At 37.2% G+C, this 23966-nt stretch overlaps 1 protein-coding gene and 1 non-coding gene across 5 annotated transcripts in view; both read right to left on the bottom strand.

Annotated features, from left to right (window-relative positions):
- RC3H2 (ring finger and CCCH-type domains 2) overlaps nucleotides 1-23966 on the bottom strand; it is a 58450-nt gene that overhangs the window by 19139 nt on the left and 15345 nt on the right. For all 4 annotated transcript variants that reach the window (XM_060300470.1, XM_030858741.2, XM_030858744.2 and 1 more), the window contains exons 5-10: nucleotides 19269-19444; nucleotides 12747-12947; nucleotides 12148-12280; nucleotides 11917-12035; nucleotides 10529-10641; nucleotides 3911-4219 (exon numbers count right to left, since the gene is read on the bottom strand). In XM_060300470.1, the coding sequence (XP_060156453.1) occupies nucleotides 3911-4219; nucleotides 10529-10641; nucleotides 11917-12035; nucleotides 12148-12280; nucleotides 12747-12947; nucleotides 19269-19444 (1051 nt within the window). The remainder of the gene's footprint in view (nucleotides 1-3910; nucleotides 4220-10528; nucleotides 10642-11916; nucleotides 12036-12147; nucleotides 12281-12746; nucleotides 12948-19268; nucleotides 19445-23966) is intronic.
- LOC115854691 (small nucleolar RNA SNORD90) lies at nucleotides 12370-12480 on the bottom strand. Its single transcript, XR_004040095.1, has one exon. It is a non-coding gene; the product is annotated as a small nucleolar RNA SNORD90 (small nucleolar RNA).

Raw genomic sequence — 23966 nt, 5'->3', positions numbered from 1 at the left:
TATCTATGACTGTTAAAAGTCTTTCTCAGTAGAAATGGTTCATAAAATTATAGTGACCACTAACAGCAAATGCTTCAGGTATTTCCACAGTGACAAATAAGGCCATGAATTTCCTTACCACCTTACACTGTTAATTCACAAGATTATAGTAACAGATCTCATATTTTGGTGAGGGTGAAAAACAAAACAAAAAACTGCAAACAAATCCCAGGCACAATGTGACCCACTAGTCCCTTTTTACTCATACTTTAAACAAAGATTTTTCCTACTGGAAGTTTAAAAAAAATCCTGTTCAATAACTTCTCAACAGAAACAATATAGTTTACCAGTAGAATTTTTTGACACAAATAAGACAGATATGTAAAGGGAAGGACTGCTCTAAATATTAAGCATTAGATTAGCTGAAATGTAAACTTATTGAAGAAAGGCCATTTTTGTCCATTTTGTTAACTGCTACATGCCCAGGATCTAAAACAGTTTCTGGCACACAGGAGGCACTCAGTAAATATTTGTTGGACAAATGGAAAAGTTCCTGCCACGTAGTAGGTACTCAGTAAATATCTGCTAGATGAACAGAATGCCAACGAAATGGTTACTCATTAAATTGATGCAAAACACACAAGCTTTTTTTTTTTTTTTTTTAAAAACACAAAGGATTTTCTTTGTTGATTCACCAGGCGATCAGCTCCAGAGGATCTCACCATGGCTTCTTAGGCCCTCTGAAGAAGTCAAACTTTGGCAGAGCTGAGATATGTGGTGACGCAAGAAAAAGATCTTGTTAATGATGCAGGAATTCAATACATTGCATCTCAACTAGATTAGAGGGTTTTTCTCAAACTAGAGAAGCTCTTTTAAAGCAAGAGTATAAATAACAAGGAGTATGGGCTGCCTTTAAGTCTAGCAGAGATTAGTCTAGCAGATGTTTACTTCTATGTGTAATTGTGTATTAAAACGCAGAAAATAAGAAACTGTGGATAATAGTAGTAAGTACAAATGGCTTAGAGTTTAAAGATATTTTAGTGCTGTGCTTATATTTTGAAGTTCAATAAAGGCAACAAGGAAAATGATTAGGATTTCCTCTTAACAATAATAAGTAACACTAATCAATTAATGAGCACATTCCAGAAACTATTCTAAGTGCTTTACATAGATTATCTGGTCCTCCATAGCAGAATGTTATATACCACAAAATTCAGATAAGTACTTTGAAATGACAAATTCTCAGACTTTGCAGGAAAAAGGTACCAAAATCCATGACAAGGTTCATAGCCTTATGAAATCATGCAAGCTATCCCAAAAATCCAGACTTAAGGAAAAAGCTAACTTTCAGTCCCATTCTAGCCAGACAGCTAGATTCTAGATGAATTTAGGATTCTAGGCTGTCCTTTGCAGCAGGCCCTCTTACCTACATGCTTTTGCCTGTGCTGCCTTCTCTACTGACAAGACCCTTCCTTCCTAATTAGCCATACTTTTGGAATGGCTCAGGTGTCATCACCTTACCTCTAAAAAATTTTCCACAGTAACTCCAGGTAGAATTATTGTTATTTTTTGTGTTTTAATAACACTTGAAACACAACTCCATTACAGTACCTTTCAGAATATATTATATGATATCTGTTTATGTCTGTCTCCCAAACTGCACTGGAAGACTCTTAGAAGCAGGGAGTATATCTACTTCATTTTCATTAACTATGCCAATTGTCCTGGTATTTGGCACATATCATAATTTCTGAATGAATAAATGATTTATTTACCGAGATTTACTTATTTTTGAAAGTTGTTTTCTCTAGTCCATCATTTTTTAAAAAACTAAGATATATTTACCCTTGTAAGGTGTACAATTCAGTGATTTCTGGTATATTCCCAAGGCTGTGCAACCATCACTGCTATCTTATTCTGAAACATTTTTACCACCCCTAAAAGAAACCTGTACTCACTAGAATTCACTCCCCATCTCCTTGTCCCCCAGCCCCAGCCCCTAGCAACTATTCATCTACTTTCTGTCTTCTATGGATTTGCCCATTCTGGACATTCACATAAATGGAATTCTACAATATTTGGCTTTTGTATCTAGCTTCTTTCACTTAATATAATGTTTTCAAGGTTCATCCATATTGTAGTATGTACTAGTACCTTATTCTTTAATGGCTGAGTAACATTTCACCATATGAATATAAAATGGTTTTACAACTTTACCTTGCCAAAACCCTTCAAAAGCTCATTTTCTAAATATATTTAACACAAGACCTCCATAATCTGGTGCCAACCTACCTATCTAAATCTTACCATATTTCACCCAGCAATATAAAATTTTCCTATCCTTTAATCCAACCCCAATATTGCTTCATTTATGTAAATGCTGTCTCCCCAACTATGTCTTCATAAGTTTCTTAAATGCACAGATATCTTTTACATCTCATGTATTTTCTTTTTTCTTTTTCTTTATTTATTTTTAAAATTTTCTTTATTTTTTTGGGCTGTGTTAGGTCTCAGTTGCAGCACTCTCATGTATTTTCAAGAGTGCCAAAATCAGAGCTCAGTATTAGTGTGTAAATAACATTTGCTAAATTAGACAATGTTCTCTGATTTATCTCTTCGAAGATCTCTCTGAGGGAAGATTATAAGGATCCTCTGATAAACAAATTTCCCTATCACATGCTAATTGCAGAAATAAAGAATATAAATGTCTACCTATCCATTTATTATTTGAAATCCCTAGCAATTTACTGTGTGCCTAGCATAACGCTTTTTCCCCAAAAGGTATATAATAGACACTGACAGACTATTTATGGGCAACAATCTAAACATGCTTTAGCTCAGATTTTAAGAGGCTTAAAAGAATACAAAAGCCTGAGATATCAGAGGTGGAAGTAACTTTTCAGATAATCGGGAAGTTTTAAAACATTTTTCTTTTTTTTTTTTAAACCTATTGATGAATAAAGCCAAACTCTTTTTTGGGGGGGGCCTCTCACTGTTGCGGCCTCTCCCGTTGCGGCCTCTCCCGTTGCAGAGCACAGGCTCTGGACGCACAGCCTCAGTGGCCATGGCTCATGGGCCCAGCCGCTCCACACCATGTGGGATCTTCCCAGACCGGAGCACGAACCCGTGTCCGCTGCATTGGCAGGCGGACTCTCAACCACTGCGCCACCAGGGAAGCCCAAAACTTTTTTCTTAAAGTACCAAAACCTTTCCGCCAAATTAAATCTTATGCTGAAACCCCAAAACAACAATAATGGTAATAATAATAATGGTAGTTATAATAACAGCCGCAGATACTTAGTGAGTGCTATGTGGCAGGCACTATTCAAAGCACATTGCAGTATTAACTCATTTAATCCTCACAACCAACATATGAAGCAGGTAGTATTATTATACCAATTTTATGGATAAGTAAACTGAGGAAAACAGATTAAGTAACCGGCCTAAGATCAAACAGCTGGGAAACACTGAGCCAGAATTTGAACCCAGAGTTTGGCTTTAAAGATTTCCCTCTTAACAACTACACATCATTACAGAGCATAAAGTGGAACTGTTCTAATTGAAACGGGCTGGAGGCTCAAGCATCTCACCTGCTTAGGTTTCTACTTAGTTCCTTTTTGGCACCTCTATGGACTCAATCCTAAAGTTCAAGGAAATAAGGTGAGAAAAACTGAATTCTGGTCCAACCTCTTCAGTTTACAGTTGAAGAAAACAAAACCCAGAGTTGAAGTGAATTTCCAAGGTCACAGCTATTCAATTGCAGATCCAGGACTAGAACTCAACTTTTTTGGTATTTAGTGCTTTTTCTACTACATGAAACATTCTGCATAAAAATTCTGATTAACTGCTTTTCCTCAGGATAAATAAAAATACTCAGGTACTTATAAAAAGGCTAAATTACTCATGTTAAACATTTTTACCTAATACTTACTTTTCAGTTACAGACTCTGCAGAAGGCCCAGCAGCATTCTGACCATTAGTGCCAACCTTCCCCACTTTCTTCACAGTCTCCAGAGCTCTTAATGTACTGTCAGTACTACGAGGAATTAGCTGGGAAACACTGTTTTCTGCATTTGAAATTCCGTTTGTACTTGGAACAATTTTCCCCGTTGTTTCAGTACTTCCTATGACAGAAATGACATTTCCGGCTGTGGTTGTGACAGTGTTGTTTACACCAACTTTATTTAGAAGAGGAAACGTTCTTACAGTTGCATTGATCTTTTTGTTCCTTAATCGATACCTGTTTCAAAAACAATAAACATATCAGTAAATATTTCACTAAATCTTACCCTAAGTAAAAAAAAAAAAGGGAGGGAGCAATAGGAAAAAATGTTAAAAGGAAGAACAACTTTGAAAAACAGGTTTCTTCAGAAACTAACACACCATTGTAAAGCAATTATACTCCAATAAAGATGTTAAAAAAAAAAGTTTCTTCAGCTAAATATCAAATACAGTCTACATCAAACTCTGCTATGATAGCCATCACATGAAAATGTATCTGCCATATACAATATATATATGTACACACAATACTTATGTATGGAGACACATAATTAATGTAGCAAGAAAAGTACAAATGTATTCAAAAAACTATTTTGAGAGTGGGAAGAGATCTTCTTGAAAATTTTGTATAATTGGAATAGAAAGTACACTATATAAAAATGAAAGTAACCATACCAAATTTATTTGGGAATGTAGAATGAAAAGGTATGCAAGAGTTGAAAGAATTCTGTTGTTACCAAATTGTTAAGACATCATATAATTTTAAAGAGATTAAAAAAAAAACAAAACTCATTCTTAAACATTACACCAAAATATAGAAATTTAGTATTCTACTTTTCAGATTAGTTTATGACCAAAGTAAAAAGTATTTGGATTAAAGATATTTTCTGATATTAAATTCAGGGTTTTATTTATGGTGGTCAGATATAATACTCTAATATATGAAGCAACCTGATCTCTGATTCCATTTAAGAAAATTTATTTCCAGTCATACAACAAAAATTTCATTACAATGTAGTCCTAGTTAGTGTTCCCTCCAATATTTTAAAGTGGTGAACTATGTTATATGAATAGAAAGACTACACACATATAGGTTCATAATTACATATACCTAAATTAATCTGATATTAATGTTATATATAACCAAACATATGGTAATTAGATATAAACAGTGTTAGTGATGAGCAATGCCTTCACAACAGTTTCCCTTTTAGTCCTCCAGTATCTATAAACAGCTTCATTATTCAATTCTCCCCATCTCATTCATACACACACACTGACAGAAGCAGCAAAGCTCAGTAAAGACAAGTATTCCCAGATCAGCCTGGCTAAAGGTGGAGTGATAGAACATGAAGTTCAAAAAAACCATAGGTTATGGCCAGCTTATATATGTCATCTTATAGATCTGAGGAACCAATGATTACTTCTTGAAGAATGAGGGTTATGAGCAGACCTATATTTTAGAAAGGCAGTTTGGTGGCATGGAGGGGCCAGTGCTTTCCTCAACAAGTTACTCTGAAACCTGCTCTTCATCTTCATTCTTCACTTCAAAGGTTCTTGCACAAAATGCCCAGCTGCTCCTTGCTTTCCATTCTCAAAGGATAAATTTCAAATTTCCTTAAGATTGCTTGGGCAGGCAAAAAATAAAGTTTTAATTGTGAGTCTCTTAAAAGAGAGGAGTAAGGTAAAGTAAGGGACAAACAGGGATACATACTGGACTCCTGGCATCTAGGCAGCTAAAGACTTAGGCTTGGAATCTGGACCTCACAGTTGAAAAAAGCCAATTACCTCCTATTCTTTTTTTTTTTTGCGGTACGCGGGCCTCTCACCGCTGCGGCCTCCCCCATTGCGGAGCACAGGCTCCGGACGCGCAGGCTCAGCAGCCATGGCTCACGGGCCCAGCCGCTCCGCGGCACGCGGGATCCTCCTGGACCGGGGCACGAACCCACGTCCCCTGCATCGGCAGGTGGACTCTCAACCACTGCGCCACCAGGGAAGCCCCTCCTATTCTTTTAAAGTCATCCATGAGATCCCTCAAGTATTGGCTCCCTGCCTTACCCAGCTTAGAATCCATTATCTACCATTAATTCCTCCCTTATAAATACCTTTAATTCCCTTGGTCCAATTACCCTGTTGAACTCACCTGGTAAAACCCCAATCCAATCTGTTACTTATTCTCTTATTCTGTGTCTGCTCAAGTACGTGAATGTTGCTAGAGAAAAATCATGCAATCATGCTGACTAAACTGTCTTCAAAATCATGATCAAGTATTTAAAATGGCCAAGCACTACATTAATACACTTCTCTACTAAATTCACTTTCCCATCTCTAACATCCTCCTCTCTTCCATTCCCCAGAGCCCCGCCACAGCTGATGATACTGCCTCCCACTTCACAGAGAAAACAGATGACACCAGAGGAGAATTAATTATCTTTCCATCACCAATCCCGCCAACCTTCCTGCTTCTGTAACTACACACTCCACCTAAAATACGTGAAGAGTTCCTATTCCTAACTAAGGCCAATCTTTCCACTTGCACCCCAGGTCCCAAGCCCATTTGCCTTCTCAAAGATTTCACTCCTGTAATTATCTTTTCTTCTCTAGTGCATCATCACTTCATTCAGGTGTCTGCTTAAATGTCATATCCTCTGGGATCCCTTCCCAGACAATCTTATCTAAAATATCTCCCCTTTCCCAATCTCCTTCTCCTTACCTTGTTATTTTTCTTCGTAGTGCCAATCAGCACCAGATATTATGTTTTCTATTTATTTGGTTTATGTTGATCTTCTCTATTACAATGTAAGCCCCATGAGAGCAAGAATTCTGCGTTCCTTATTCATCTCTCTATCTTCAGCACAATGCTTGGTACATGTTAGGTGTTCCATAAATATCTGCCTCATGAATGTGGAGTAATCCTTAAACTTCACATGGCCAAGAGTACTGATTTTCTACCCCCAAGCATTTCCTATCTCCGTAAAAGATATTACTTAGTTATGCAGGCCCCAAACCTTGGAGTCATCCTTGATCTTCTCTTTTCTTTATACCCCACATTCGATCTATCAGTCCTATCAGCTCTACTTCCAAAATATATCACAAATCTGGCTACTTTTCATCATCTCAATTACTATAGTCCTAGGACCAAGCTACTAATCTCATGCCTGGACCACTGCAGCAGTTTAACTGGTCTACATCATGCAGACACTAGAGTGACATTTCTAAGACAAAATTAAAATCTCATTGTTCCATTTGAATAAAACCCTATAATGGCTTCCAAAATAAAATGCAAACTCCTTGCCAATGTCCACCAAGCCAATATGGTCTGGCCCTCACCTAATCTCTACAACATTATCTTTTGCCATTTTTCTCATTCTCCAGGCACACTCGTCTTCTTTCTAGTTCCTGAACATGCCAAGCTTGTTTCCACCTCAGACTTTCTTTACAGCATTTTATTAGTAACTGAAATTGTCCGTTTACATGTTTACTGTTCTTCTTTCCCCACTAGAAGTACCTCAAATAGTACCTAGCACTTAACAACCATTTTTAAAAATATTTCTTGAGCTGGTTGACCTCAGGCTTTTGATACTCTCCAGAATGCAGCAATTTTTGGGAATAGGATTCCAATACCCTAAATTCTAAAATATATTCACACAAATATTCTTAAGAGAGATTCTGGGCATTTGTTTGGTTAGAGATATGTATAGTAGAGAAAGCAGGCTGGGATAAAATTTATTTAAGTTAAACAAACATTTGCTGAATTCCTCCTGGTACATTATGGGAGCTAAGATAAAGGCTCCGCCCTCAAAAAGTCCAGAGCTGGGTAGCAACATGCATTTTTTTAACCAACGAGATAATGACATCTTCCACTTCCTTAATGCTTTGTATTACCCTGTTTTTCCTTCTTCTTCTTCTTCTTTTATTTAACAGCAACAGAGAGTGTGAAGCTGGTTGGAAATATGAACTATAGATTATTTGCTCTTTCAACATAAATATCCTGAGTTTACATGTCAAATACCTGTTAAGTGCAGAAAATATAAAGATGAATAACCCATAAAATAAACGAAGTCTAGTGAAAATACACACCAGTAAATAAATAATTGCAATACAGTGAGAGAACTGGTAGTTATAAAGTTACCAGGTATAGAGTACTATGGCAGCACAGTGAAGAAAGCAACTAACACTGCCTGGGAAGTCAGGGAAGTTTTCAGACAGAAGATGATATCTGAGTATAATCAGGAACAGGAGCTCTCCAAACAGAGAAGAGGAAAGCATATGATATAGTGAACAACATGTATAAGGGAAAGAAGAGTGAAAGAATTCATATAGTAGTAAACTGGATGTACGTTAAAAAAATAAAGAATGAAAAAGGTGGAATAAGGCTGGAAAGCAAGATTGGGCCCAGAACCAGTGATATACTGAGGAACCAATTAAGAATTTAAAGCAGAAGATGGACATGATTAAACCTGTATTTGTGAAAGAAAATCTTGGTTGAGACATAGGGAGATGCATGTAAAAAGCTACATAGCAGGACTTCCCTGGTGGCGCAGTGGTTAAGAATCCACCTGCCAACGCAGGGACATGGGTTCGAGCCCCGGTCCAGGAAGACCCCACATGCTGCGGAGCAACGAAGCCCATGAGCCACAACTACTGAAGCCCGTGCACCTAGAACCCATGCTCTGCAACGAGAAGGCACCACAATGAGAAGCACATGCACTGCAACAAAGAGTAGCTCCCGCTCGCCACAACTAGAGAAAGTCCGCGTGCAGCAGTGAAGACCCGACACAGCCAAAAATAAATATATAAATTAATCAATTAATTAAGTAAAAAAAAGCCACATAGCAGTAGAATAGACAAATTGGGTAAACACGTGAAACATTAAACATTGCACCTGGCACAAAATTTGACTGATTAATTTGGCTATTATTATTTTTACTGCTACCAATATAAGCTCAGGCAAGAAATAATAAAGTTCTGAAGTAGGAACTGGAGATGGAGAGCAGGAAGCCAATTTGAAGGTGTAAGAGGTAAAATGGATTTTCAGGTGGGCACCAGTTGTGAGTGGAGTATGAAATCACACAGTTTCTTCTCTTTTTTAAGTGCTCCCAAGCAAGGTCCCCTAAAAAGCTCTATTTTAACTAAAAAGCTCTACTTCAGGTATGGACAAGCTCAAAATATCTCGAGTCTAAAAAATCATCTTGATGTAAAACTCTGTATACATCATATAGAACTGCCTAGACTAGATGCAAACAGCACCCTTTTTTTCTTAAGACTCCTGCAGCCTCTCTGGGATCTTCCAGTCTGGGAGAAGCAGGGGGATAGTAAGAAGGGAAGCATGTTTCTGCTCTTCTTTTTAATGCACACACATTTATCTTCTATCACACTGCTGTTGCTGTAGAGCTCATTATGTGCAGGGCCCAGTGCTAGCCACTGAAAAGAGGAGACAATAATAAACAAGATGGATATATAGTCCATGGACCTTACACTTCAGTAAGGCAAACATTCAATAAATAGATCAGGGGTCAGCAAACTATCACCTATGGGTCAAAGTTGCTTGTTTTTGTAAATAAAGTTTAAAGCCATGCCCATTTTATGCATTGTCTATGGTGGCTTTTTTGCTACAGTGGCAGAGTAGAGTGGGTTGACTGAGATCAATGAATGGTTCACCAAGCTGAAAACATTCACTAACTGCATCTCTACAGAAAAGTTTGTCAACCCCCAAGACAGACTCCATAAGTTAATTATAATTTTGATAAGCAGGAAAAAGAGGAACCTGGTTTAGTATGAAATACTGGGGGGATGCCCCTGAAAAAGAATAACTGGCTGGACAGGGTACACTTAGGGATAGCAGATAGAAGATGTACACATGAGAAGATGTATAATAGGAGAAAATTAGCTCAAATCGGGTTTAAAATGTCTAAAAACAAGAGAGATGTCCATTAAGAGTTGATATAAAGACCAGTTATTCAGTAGAAAGGCTGGAATCAATTTTTGGTGAGATCTCAATGATGAATGTTTTGGTTAAAAAACAAAATAACAAAAACTTGGACAACACATATTACAGCTTATATCCATTTACTTTTATGTCTGGGGTAAATGGACATAGAAAAAGGGATTACCCATAGGACAAGAGAAAGGGAAAAGAAGACAGAAAAAAGAATGTTAAAAAGACCAAAAACCATAAAAAGAAAATGTATCTGCTTTACCATTTTACCTGGGACTCAGTTGTTACCTTCAATGGAACCTGAGCAAGTAAAAGTGAACATAAGAATACTTTCATTCTGCACAGGTGTTTAGCAGAAACATGGATTCCAGATATACAATGGTCTAAAATATGACAGCTGAATAAGGTTCTAAATCACTTATTATGTTAACCATGCTGCCAGAAGCAACAAGGTGTGGTTTCAAAAGAAAAGGTTATTTTTCAATCTAAAGACTTCCACAATGCAAACTTGATTGCATCTTTGAAACTCATCACAAACTTTAAGACTCTATATAACACTTTCATAATGACCAAAAATTAATCCCAAATAAAAGAGTTCTCCTAACTTACTTTTCAAGCTCTTCCTGAGAATGGGCAAAAGTACAATTTGTTCCTCGTGGACACCCTCCTTGCTGTCGCAAATCTCGGCACATGCTAGTCTTATATTTGCTGTTTGGCTGAGGCTACGAAAAGAAAATCAATGTTTGGAAAAGTGAAGATTCCAGTTGTCACTCACTCTTGGGACTCCAGAATTTTATTACACCTTTAATTCTTTTTCATGTTAGATAAGTAATTCTTGTGCTGACACAACTACCACTGCATTGTTTCCTGTTATGAGTTATGTGGCATAACCCTGAGCTGGCATTTTAGATATTCATTCTGAGGATTATCTGGAACTGGTTCAAATGTTATGTTACTTATTTGTCAGGCAACAAAATGCCCACGAAAATAAAAGATTTTCTCATCAATTCATTGCTGTCTCAAAATTATGATACCCAAATCAAGCAACCAATTTCAAAAAGCACTAAAAAAGCCAGAAGCTTTGTCCACTTAAATGTTCTCAGGAAAAGGGAGAATACAACTTACCCCAGAAGTTAAAAATTAAGAAATACTAATTTATTTGTCAATTTGAGAGTACACCTTTCTTCTAAGGCTTGGAGCTAAGTTCATACAAATAATGAGGCAAAATATAAAAACATCATCATAACTGCTATAATTTGCATCAAAATCTAAGATGTCATTGTTATTTCTATGACCTTAATAAATATAAAACATTCATCTTTCAGTTAAGATTTGAACATTATAATGTCTTCTAATAGAATAAGGACAGAAGAGTGGAAAGATTACTTTGGAGTAGATTTGATACCAGTTCTGTCACTTACTGCCACCATGACCTTACATATGTTATTTAACCTCTTTAAACTTCAGCTTGGGAACAGCAATTATCTTACAGGTGGCTGTGATGATTAGAAATAATATATGTAAAATACTGAACATAGGGACTGGCTCATAGTGATTTAATAAATGGACGTTATTACTAGAATGAAGGATTTTACCTTAAATAACTCCTTCAAAGGACACTGAAAATACTTATTTATTTACTTCCACACATATACAAACATGAATTCATTGGTATGGCAGCAAAGGAGAAAAAAGTGACAATTTCCCCACATTAGAAGAAAATTAGACAAAATATTTGGAAGGAATCAGATCTATAGAGTTGGTCAAAAAAACCTGCAGTAAACTCATATTCAAGATATGCCTCCAACTGCTGCTGTACTATGAATTATTTATCAGGTGCACTAAAACTTGGGTTTCTCTCAAAAGAAGAGAGACAATAAAAACTTATGTGAGAGTGGAGTCACATAAGGAGTCCATTAACCAAACAGCTTGTTAAGATGTTCAGGATGCCCTGTTAAAAATTTAAGAGCAGTCAGAAGTGCAATAAATGTGCTTACCTGAGGTGTCTCATGGCCTTTTCTACTATAATTTTGTATGAAGTCCACAAGGCCATGAACCACTGTTTTAACAGCTACCATTGCATTTTCTAGCTGCTCCCAAGTTGGTGAAACAGCATCTGCATAGTCCACCAAGGGGATGGGATGACGAAAAGAATTTGTTAGCAGTAAGTCTCTTGTGTTATTTACCTCAAAGGTAGAAAAAGTATAAGCAATTATTTTGTCGCATACCTGGATTAGGGTCTATGTTTGCAAGAAGCTCTAAATGAGGCCTCAGTCTATTTAAGTTAGCTGGGTCACCTGTTCGTTGCAAAACAATTGTCAATTCCTGAACACTCTTTGCAAATGATTCTGGAGACTGCAGCTAACATAAAAAGAAAACAGAATGGTTTTTACTCTGGTTTTTATGACCTGTCTATATTCAAATGCTTTCATTTAGTCAACATACTGAATAGGTTTTCAAGTGTCTTCAGATTCCATAGTAGGAGTATCAATGATGAATTAAATTTTCACCTCAGAATCTGCCCTATGAAATTCATCATTAGACACTTAGAAAACTTATTTATTAGCTAACTGGTGTCAGAATATAGATAAATGACAGACTTGGTTAGCCAGGCTGCTTTTATGCTAACATCCTGTATTTGCTTCCCTGTTGCCCCCCTTAGTTTATTTTAAAAGTTAGAAAATAATAAAAAAGAAAGATATTTATAACAGTCTTATATGTAAAAACAGGACTCTCCAATTGGTTGTCTCTTTACTCCCTTCAAAAGATTCAAATACTCTCCAATGTAGCAGAATGATATAAAATCAGCGTCTCTAATTTCACAAACCTTATCAATGATAGACTGCATGTGTGATTTATGCGCCAAGTCACCATACAGAAGTGAAGACCACTGCTCAGGTGAAATACGGAGTCCTGCTTCCATAGCAATATGAACAATTTGGGCATCATGTTCTCTGCGTAAAGCCTCATAACTCCGAAATTCCTCCTTTAGCTGCATCAGGGAAGAGTCTTCATCCCTTTTGGTAACCTAAAAAATAGAAAGGAGAGAAAAACCCATCAGAATTACTCTGCTCTTTCTCCTTCCCCAAACAACTTTTTCTTTTTTTTAGATGGAGATACCTATAGCCTATCAGATACTACATGGAGAAGGTACAAAGAAAATAATGTCCTCACCACAAATTCTTTTTGGAACAAAGCAGAACTTACAAAACCTAATACATAGTTCTGCCTTCCTTCAATGAGCTCAGCAGGTGGTAGGGAAGAAACTTGTAAATAGAAAGTTATAGTATAAGTGCTATTGTAAGACTCTATGGCAACATAAAGGAAAGGCAATTAAATCTGACAGGTGGGGGAGGGAAGGGTGAGTATCAGGGAAGGCTTCCCCCAACAGAAGGCTACATGAACTGAGTCCCGAAGAATGAACAGGAGTTCCCCAGGCAAAGAAGGGTGAGGAATAGAATTCTCAAAAGAGTAGCAAGTGGTAAACAGAAACATGAAAGAGCAGAGCACATGGAATTAAAGGCTAAGATGTAGGCTGGAGAAGAATCACAGAAGGCATTGTATACTATGGTGAGAAATTTGGGGACAAGCACAATTTGTTTTATTGCATTTAATTTATTGTGCTTCACCGATAGGTACTGTGTCTTTTACAAACTGAAGGTCTGTGGCAACTCTGTGTCAAGCAAATCTATTGGCGCCATTTTTCCAACAGCATTTACTCACTTCATGTTTCTGTGTTACATTTTGGTTAATTTTTGCAATATTTCAAACTTCATTATTATTACATTTGTTATGGTGATCTGTGATCAATGATATTTTATGTTACTATTGTTGTTTTGGGGCGCCATGAACCACATCCATAACAGATGGTGAACTTAATTGATAAATGTGTGTTCTGACTGCTCTATCAACTGGTGTTCCCCTGCCTCTTTCCCTCTCCTCAGGTCTCCCTATTCCCTGAGACACAACAATATTGAAAGTAGGCCAGTTAACAGCCCCACAAAGGGCTTCAAGTGAAAGGAAGAGTCACATCTCTCACTTTAAATCAAAAGCTAGAAATGATTAAGCTTAGTGAGGAAGGCATGTTGAAAGCCAAGACAGGCTGAAACCTAGGCCTCTTGTGCCAAGAGCTTGCCAAGTGGTGAATGCAAAGGAGAAGTTCTTAAAGGAAATTAAAAGCACTACTCCAGTGAACACACAAATGATAAGAAAGCAAAAGAGCCTTATTGCTGATATGGAGAAAGTTTTATTGGTTTGGATAGAAGATCAAACCAGCCACAACATTCCCTTAAGCCAAAGCCTAATCCACAGCAAGGCCCTAACTCCCCTTAATTCTCTGAAGGCTGAGAGACGTGAGGAAACTGCAGAAGAAAAGTCTGAACCTAGCAGTGGTTGGTTCATGAGGTTTAAGGAAAGAAGCCGACTCTATAACATAAAATTACAAGATGAAGCAAGCCGGAAGTGCTAACGTAGAAACTGCAGGAGGTTATACAGAAGATCTAGCTAAGATAATTAATGAAAGAGGCTACACTAAAGCACAGATTTTTCAATGTAAATGAAACAGTCCTGTATTGGAAGAAGACGCTATCTAGGACTTTCATAGCTAGACAGGAGAAGTCAGTGCCTGTCTTCAGAGCTTCAAAGCTTCTCCTGTTGGGAGCTAATGCAGCTGGTGACATTAAATTGAAGCCAATCTTCATTTACCTTTCCAAAAATCCTAGCTAGGGCCCTTAAGAACTACGCTAAATCTACTCTGCCTGTACTCTAGAAATGGAACAACAAAGCCCAAATGACAGCACATCTGTTTACAATATGGTTTACTAGATATTTTAAGCCCACTGATCAGACCTACTGCTTAGAAAAAAAGATTCCTTTCAAAATATTACTGCTTGTTGACAATGCACCTGGTCACTCAAGCGCTCCAATAGAGATATACAATGAGATTAATGTTGTTTTCATGCCTGCTAACACAACATCCATTCTGCAGCCCATGGATCAAGGAGTAATTCTGACAAGTCTTATTAGTTAAGAGATACATTTTGTAAGGCTAGAGCTGCCATAGATAGTAATTCCTTTGATGGATCTGGGCAAAGAAAACTGAAAACCGGTTGGAAAGGATTCACCCATTCTAGATGCCACTAAGAACATTCGTGATTCACAGAAAGAGGTTAAAATATCAACATTAACAGGAGTTTGGAGGAAGTTGATTCCAGCCTTCATGGATGACTTTGAATGGTTCAAGACTTCAGTGGAGGAAGTGACTGCAGATGTGGTGGAAACAGCAAGAGAACGAGAACTGAAGTGGAGCCTAAATATGTGACTGAATTGCTGCAATCTCATGATAAACCTTTAATGGATGAGGAGTTGCTTCTTATGCATGAGCAAAGAAAATGGTTTCTTGAGATGGAATCTACTCCTGGTGAAGAAGCTGTGAAGCCTGTTGAAATGATAACAAAAGATTCAGAATATTACATAAATTTAGTTGATAAAGCGGCAGAGAGGTTTGAGAGGATTGACTCCAATTTTGAAAGAAGTTTTGCTGTGGGTAAAATGCTATCAAACAGCATTGCATGCTACAGAGAAATCATTTGTGAAAGGAAGAGTCAATCAGTGGGGCAAACTTCATTGTTGTCTTATTTTAAGAAATTGCCATTAACACCCCAACCTTCAACAACCACCACCCTGATCAGTCAGCAGCCATCAACACTGAGGCAAGACTCTCCACCAACAAAAAGACTATGACTTGCTGAAGGCTCAGATGATGGTTAGCATTTTTTAGCAATAAAGTATTTTTTAATTAAAGTACATACTTTTTTGGCATCATGATATTGCACACAATAGACTAGAGTGTAGTGTAAACATAACTTTTATATATACTGGGAAGCCAAAAAATTTATGATTCGCTTTATTGCTATATTCGCCTTATTGCAGTGGTATGGAACAGAACCTGCAATATCTGAGGTATGACTATACTATCCTGTACGGAATGGGAAACCACTGAGGACTTTTAAGTAGAAGAGGGACATGATCGTTAGGCAAACATTAGTGCTATGGGTGATGATTAAGAAATTAAGAAATTTTCTGCCACCACAAAATTTATTAGGGTATTTTTATAGCTTTAATCTATACTTAAGTGATAAAAAACATAAATTCAAAAGGTAGAGTTTCACATGTCCTAGTAACTGTCTAATTATCTAAACATGCAGGTATGTGGCTAGATAATTTCCGCAATAAATGATACACACTTATTTCTGAACCATTAAAACTTGCTAATGGCCACAATGAAATTTGATACCTGGTTAGAATTCAGAATACCTAGGCAGAGTACAGGCTCTGAACCTTAGATTGAACAAATAGTTCAAACTATTCAAATTGATGATTTTCTCATCAGGAAATGAAAATCTCCCTAGACCACCTCACTGGTAGTCTTGATTGCTGTTGTTGGCACATGAGACAGCAGTAGTATGACCCCCAAGAACATGAAGGTGGGTAAATCAAGTTATCATCTGAGAGTTAACTTAATAGTATCAGTTCACAATTCTCTTTGAGAATATATAAATACATTATAAAAAAGTATGGGACACCCAAAATTCTAATCAACACAGCCTTACATAGAATTTAAGAAAGAGCAGAGCATAACTTAGAAATCACAAAATAACCTACTTAAAGAAACACCGAGGAGGGACTTCCTTGGTGGCACAGCGGGTAAGACTCCACGCTCCCAATGCAGGGGACCTGGGTTCGATCCCTGGTCAGGGAACTAGATCCCACATGCATACCACAACTAAGAGTTCTCATGCCGCAACTAAAGAGCCCACATGCTGCAACTAAGGAGCCCGCCTGATGCAACTAAGACCTGGTGCAACCAAATAAATAAATAAATATTAAAGAAAAAAAAAAAAGAAACACTGAGGAAACAAAAGGAGGAATTTTTTTTTTTTTTTCCAGTACGCGGGCCTCTCACTGTTGCGGCCTCTCCCGCTGCAGAGCACAGGCTCCGGACGCGCAGGCTCAGCGGCCATGGCTCATGGGCCTAGCCGCTCCATGGCATGTGGGATCTTCCTGGACCGGGACACGAACCTGTGTCCACTGCATCAGCAGGCGGACTCTCAACCACTGTGCCACCAGGGAAGCCCAAAAGGAGGAATTATTAATCCAAAACAGAAAAAAGAAACCCAAAAAACCAGAGGATGGTAACATTCATCTAACCACCAAGGTACAGGGTGTCTCTTGGGCAGCATGAACATCTATCCACCTGAGTTGTAAGATGTATACAGGTGGCTAACAGAGCCTGGTCCTATTAAAGTTCTATAAACGTGCATCAAAATCACCTATGAAGCTTTGAAAACTACAATTTCAGGTAATCAGAATCCCTGGTTTCAAGGACCGCATAATTAACAAGTATATATGAATGCTCAAGTCTCACTGGTATAGTTTGGTATCAGATATACCAAATCAAAATATCGAGGGATGGGACCCACAAATGTATACTCTTCAAAACTCCAGAGGTGATTCTGATGTATCTTCAGTTTAGAATCACTGCATTAAACAAGAGAATCATTAACTCCCCTTGTTCTGATTCCATGCTAAGCAAGCAAAGGTTTGATACTCTTCTACAGGAAAATAGCTATGACATGAGAATTAAAGTCAGTTAAAAGTTGCACTTCTCTTGGGCTTCCCTGGTGGTGCAGTGGTTGAGAGTCCGCCTGCCGATGCAGGGGACACGGGTTCGTGCCCCAGTCTGGGAAGATCCCACATGCCGCGGAGCGGCTGGGCCCGTGAGCCATAGCCGCTGAGCCTGCGCGTCTGGAGCCTGTGCTCCGCAACAGGAGAGGCCACAGCAGTGAGAGGCCCGTGTACCGCAAAAAAAAAAAAAAAGAAAAGAAAAAACTTATAAAATTGATAATATGTAGTATGTGACCTTGGTTGTGGTGATTCTGTTCCTGAGGAACCCCCAAAATTCAGGTCTCTAAGCCTATAATCAAGGAAAAGACCTTCAACAATGGTGAGTTTATTAGAGTAAATGCCCCTGGAGAGAGGCCTTTTGGCAACTGTCAGCATGATATCCTTTGATTCATGTAAACACTGCTTTTAACATTTTAAACTACAGGGCAGCAGTACAAGATGAAATGGGAGCATGAAACTGAAATCTTTCTAAACTTAGTGTTATTCAAATGTCAGATATTAGGAGCAGCTGTAGATGTATGACAATCATAAACCACAAATCTGTATGATACCACTGAGGAAAAGAAACAACATTAAGTCAACAATACACAGTGTGAGAACCAAGCCAGTCACTTCAGGATGATAAATGATTTCTGTAATTTGCCTGCTTAGCCAAAAACATTATGTTCGAGGAACCAGAGATTCATTTCAATTGTTGCCCTAAGAACACAATCAAGCACTGTAACTATCAGGCAGATAGTGTCCAACCCTCATTTGTGGAGATAAGTGAACTCATTTGAACATATTTCCATCATCAATTAACCTGTTATCTCAAACTAAGCAGAGTGCCAAGAAAACCTCCTTTCTGCCTGTACTGTTTTCACTCTTGGACTATAAAACCAGCAAAATAGCTTAAATAAGCTTTGGCTTCAAATTCAGATGTTTTACTTTATAGAAGTACTTTATAGATGTTTTGCTTTATAGAAGCCAATGGGTCTTTCTATTTCCAAGTCCTTGGGCCCTTCTCAAGTCCCCACCAGTAACCTATATTCTTGTAACATGCAGAAACGTCAAGGATTCAGCCTACTTTCCACATCTCTCAGTAACTGTCATCACCCATAAGCCTATATGACAATGAAACTACATTTCTAAATAACTTAGGGTTCATCCCTATCCTCTCTGCCAAAAACCCCACCATCTAAATGCAGAGTGGGTCAGTATCCTCAACTTTTCACTCTCTTGTCATCCATAAGACAACATACGGGCCATCTTCAGATTAAAGGCTTTAATCTAATCACCACAGAGAAAGAGATAAAAATAATTAATAGGTAAGTTAAAACATTACCTACTGTTATGAAGTTTCCAGTGTGCTTCCTGACTCCCTTTTAAGATGGTAAACATCAATGAAGTAGGCTTCTTTAGCTCACTTTTACTATTCCAAGAGCCAAGTTTACCAAAGTATTTTCCTCACAGTGTTACTGACACCTTCACGTATATGTTCTTACACCCACACATAGTAGTATCACACATATGCAGTATCACAGAGGCAATAAATGCAGAAAGCAAAGCTTCCTTTTAACTCTTGTAAGCATTCTGTATTTCTGGGGCCTCTAGACCAGGTAACACCCATTCCAGGTATCTCACACCCAGGCATGTAATGTTTAGATGGTTGCTTGCTACTTACCTTAAAACACGAAGCTCGATACAGTAGTTGCACAACATGACCAATACTTGTTTTTGATGCCTGAGGAAATCTTGGTTCTAGTCTTTGCACAACAAAAAGTACCAGAACTTTCCTTGAGAGAGCAGAACCATCTTCTAATGCCAGCAACACCAGCTTCAAGGCCTCTTCTTGCATAGCTAGAAGTAAAGAACATGAGTTCATGATAAATGAGGAGACCTGCAGATCATGCCTGTCAGACTACTTTGGGTATTAGTTTACGGTGGTTCATTATCTGAAGCCTGTAAACACTCAGCAGAAAAACAGGCCATCACACGTGTGCAAATACAGTTTACTTAAAAAGAAATCAAGCAAAAGAAAACAAGCATCCTACTAAACAACCAAATAGAACACAAGTCAACAGAACTTAAACAAAATATATCTTCTGTAGGTATTTAGTAGTCAACTAGATAATGATAAAGTGAAAAAAAGCCCTCATTTTTAAAACTCACAGAGCTACTATGACAATTAAATAACATGTAGAGAACACATAGTAGTCTTAAGATAAATGGTAATTTTTTAATGCATGAGACTGTTGCTTTGCCTGTCAGAATTATTTTGTATATAATTTAAAAGTGATATTAGCCCCTGGATGCAATACCTAAAGAAGGCATCCATTTATGTTGTTTTCCAGCCAGGGAGGTAGAGTATAATCTGAATCTAATCATGAAGGAGCATGAGAAAAACCCAAATTAAGGAATATTCTGTAAAAATAACTGCCTGTCTTCTTCACGAATACCAACATTAGACAAAGAAAGGCTGAGGAATGGTACTATGTTAAAGAAGACTAAAAAGAGACATGACAAATAAATACAATACGTGATCTTAGACTCAATCATAAAATGAAAGAAAATAAATGCCATAAAAGGCATTTTTGGAATAACCAACAAAATTGGAGTATGAACTATAGACTGCAGCATTGTACAAATGTTAAGTTTTCTGAGTTTGATGAATGTACTGTTTTTACGCAGGACACATACTTAAGTGCAAGGGGTAAAGGCGCATGAAATATGCAACCTACTCTCAATGGCTCAGAAGAGAGTGAATTATATAACAAATATAGCAAAATATTAAAAACTAGTGAATATGGATAAAGAGTATATAGGAATTCTCCGCATTATTCTTGCAACTTTTTGGTAAATTTGAAATTATTTATAATTAAAAAGTTAAAAATACATTGACTCTCAATGAAAACAATGGAACTGAAAGATCTAGAATCTAGATTAAAAATCAAACCCCTCTCTTCCCAAGTAAGACATCGAGGCCCAGAAAAGTTAAGTGACTAGGCCAAGTTTCACAACTAGTTAGCAACAAAATTATAATTAGAACCAAGGACTTTTTTAAAAGTTGAGGTAAAATTTACGTCACTAAAATTAACCATTTTAAAGTATACAATTCAAAATGTTGTACAACCATCAACTCTATCTAGCTCTAAGACATTTTCATCACCTGAAAGGAACTATATAGCCGTTAATCAGTCACACCCCATACCCCTGACTGCACCCCCACCCCCACCCCCGTCTCTGGGAACCACTAGCTTGATGTCTGGTTCTATGGACTGACCTTTGTTGATGCTTCATATAAATGGAATCAGAATATTGTGACCTTCTGTCTGTCTTCTTTCACTTAAAATAACATTTTCAAAATTCATCCACATTGTAGCATGTATCGGTTTCTCAATCCTTTAAATGGCTGAATAATATTCTATTTATAAACATACCACATTTTGTTCATCCATTCATCAGGATTGATGGACATCCAGATTGCTTCTACCTTTTGACTATTGTGCATAATGCTGCTATAAGCATTCGAGTACAAGTATTAGTTTGAATACCTGTTTTCAGTTCCTTTGGGTATACACCTAGGAGTGGAACTGCTGGGTCATACGGTAATTCTACATTTAACTTTTTGAGGAACCGCCAAATTGTTTTTCCATGGAGCCTGCATCATTTTACATTCCCAAGTTCTCTAACATCCTTGCCAACACTTTTTATTTTCCACTTTTTAAATTATGGTCAACCTAGTGGGTATGGTATCTCATTGTGATTCCGATTTGCATTTCCTTAATGACCAATGACACTGAGCATCTTTTCATGTACTTCTTGGCCATCTATGTATCTTCTATGGAGAAATGTTTATTTAGGTTCTTGGCCCATTTTTTTTTTTTTTTTGTGGTACGCGGGCCTCTCACTGTTGTGGCCTCTCCTGTCGCGGAGCACACGCTCCAGACGCGCAGGCTCAGCGGCCATGGCTCACGGGCCCAGCTGCTCCGCAGCATGTGGGATCTTCCCGGACCGGGGCACGAACCCGTGTCCCCTGCATCAGCAGGCGGACTCTCAACCACTGCGCCACCAGGGAAGCCCCCAAATTTAAATTGTGTTGTTTATCTTTTTGTTGTCGAGTTATAGAACAAAGAATATTTGATACCTAGTCTAGTGCTTCTTAGGTAAGGTAAATAAACATGAGGAAATATCCACAGGTGAGCATTCTTAAATTATATATAAATATGGATTTAAAAAATTATTTTTCAATTTAACTTTGTATTATGGAAAATTTTAAACATATACAAAAGTAGGGATAACATGTACCCATAATACAGCGGCTGACACTAAGGTTTCATCTACTCATTACCCACTTTTCTAGTTTGTTTTGGCTGGAGTGGTTTGAAGCAAATCCAAGATAACATAGTACTTCATCCTTAAATAATTCATTATGTATTTCTAACACGTAAGAACTTTAAATTAACATAACGCCATTATCATATCTAAAAAGAGTAATATATTTCCTTAATATCATCTAATACCCAGTTCAGGTTGAATTTTCTCCCACTGTCTCAAAATTTCTTCTTATAGTTGGTTTCTTTGAGTAAGTATCCAAATAAAGTCCATATATTGCTTTTGGTTTGTATATCTTCAAGATTTTAAAAAAAAAACCTATACTAGCTCTCCCCCACTCTCCCACCCACCTGTTTAAAAGAAAATAATTTGTTGCAGAAACACTCATTTTTCTAAACAATACCCCCACATTCTCGATTTGGCTAATTTTGTATTTGTGATGTTCCTTTATCCTCCTTATTTCATGTAAACTAGAGGCTTGATTAGATTCAGAATGAGTTTTTAGCTTTTGGGTTTTTTTTGGGGGGGGAGGCAAGCATACACCTTATTCTATGTATCACATCAGGAGATACTTAAGACCGAGATGTCTCACTTTTAGTAATGTTAAAATTGATCAGTGGGTTTGGGCCTTTTTCATTTATTAACCTTTCATCTACTGGTTTTAACAGCCAATAATAATTCTTGCCTAGACCCATTAATTCATTTTATGTGATTTTTCTAACCTTAACATTGTTTTTCTAAATTTATTGGCTGGAATTTTGCTAAAAGAGAAACCTACCCTCAAAACCCTGAGAAACTGTCCTTGAAAGCAATTTGAAAAGGAAAGTCAGAAAAAGCATGCTTGATGTTTTTCTACTCCTTTTCCAATTTTTAGCATAATGTGTTGGTGCTCTAGCAACTGCCAAAGATAACCAATTTATTTTTTCTGTACTATCATTACAAGATCATCGATTTTCACACATTTTATGTGTTCAATCCATTATAGTCATTATTCATTTGGAGGTTCAGATTGTCCCACTTTTGTCCAGTGGGAGCCTTTTCAGATTCTGTCCTTTTGACAAGATTCTGATGGTCTTTAATACCTTTTTTGCTTTCTATCACAAGACTTCCCAGGTTCATCTTGTACTTTTCTACCCTAGAACTGGGATAAGAAATTTATTAAAAGAGCCCTGCTTCTTTTTAGTAGGAAATGGCATTTATTAAAGGCCACACGTTGGGTGCTATGGCTATTCATTGCTTCCAAGCCTTTTAAGTAGACAGAGCTAGGAAACAGTCATTTTCTAGAAAAAGAAAAATAGTCTGTACTTATATTGCCAATTCAAATTTAAGAATGCAGGGTTTTTACATAAATTCTTTGATTTCATATTTTCTTTTTTTAAGAAAGTATCTCTCTTTTTTTAAATGCCAAAAACCTTGGTTCCTGATGGCATTGACATAATTACCTACTTGCTTTATCCTACTGTGTGTCTGTATAATAGTTTCAAAATAACAATACCAACAGAATTATAAACAATATGATTAGTGAATGCAATTTAGGATTTATTATATATCACACTAGGAATATAAAAATCAAAAACACTGTGTTCTAAAGTCACCTGAAATAGTTCATTCCTGATGAATATGCTACCAACTTATGAATGTTTTAGCTTTTCATTCTTAGGTGTTTTTTTGTTTTATTCATTTTATTTAAATTTTTAAAACTTATATTTACTAAGAATTGTTTTATGATTACATAAAACATTTACATGGGTACAAACTACAAATCAACATACACTGAGCGAGATCTAGCCTCTGTCTCTATCTGCTTTCTCTTGGTTCTTCCCTACTCTACATGCTTATTATTTTTAAATTTTTCCTACCATTGCTTCCTTTGGAAAATACAAACAAATAATTAGAAAATGGTTGTCTCTCTCTCCCTTTCCTATTTAAAAGTGTGCTTTACTGTAACAGGTACACTATCCTGCACCTTGCTTTTATTTTTTAACTTAATGTATCTAGAAATCACACCCAGAAGAATATATACATTTTCCTCATTACTTTCAACAGA

Source organism: Globicephala melas, chromosome 6 (genome assembly GCF_963455315.2).
Source record: "Globicephala melas chromosome 6, mGloMel1.2, whole genome shotgun sequence".
Taxonomy (NCBI): domain Eukaryota; kingdom Metazoa; phylum Chordata; class Mammalia; order Artiodactyla; family Delphinidae; genus Globicephala; species Globicephala melas.
Note: the sequence above shows the minus strand (reverse complement) of the source record. Positions and strands in the feature narration are given on the sequence as shown.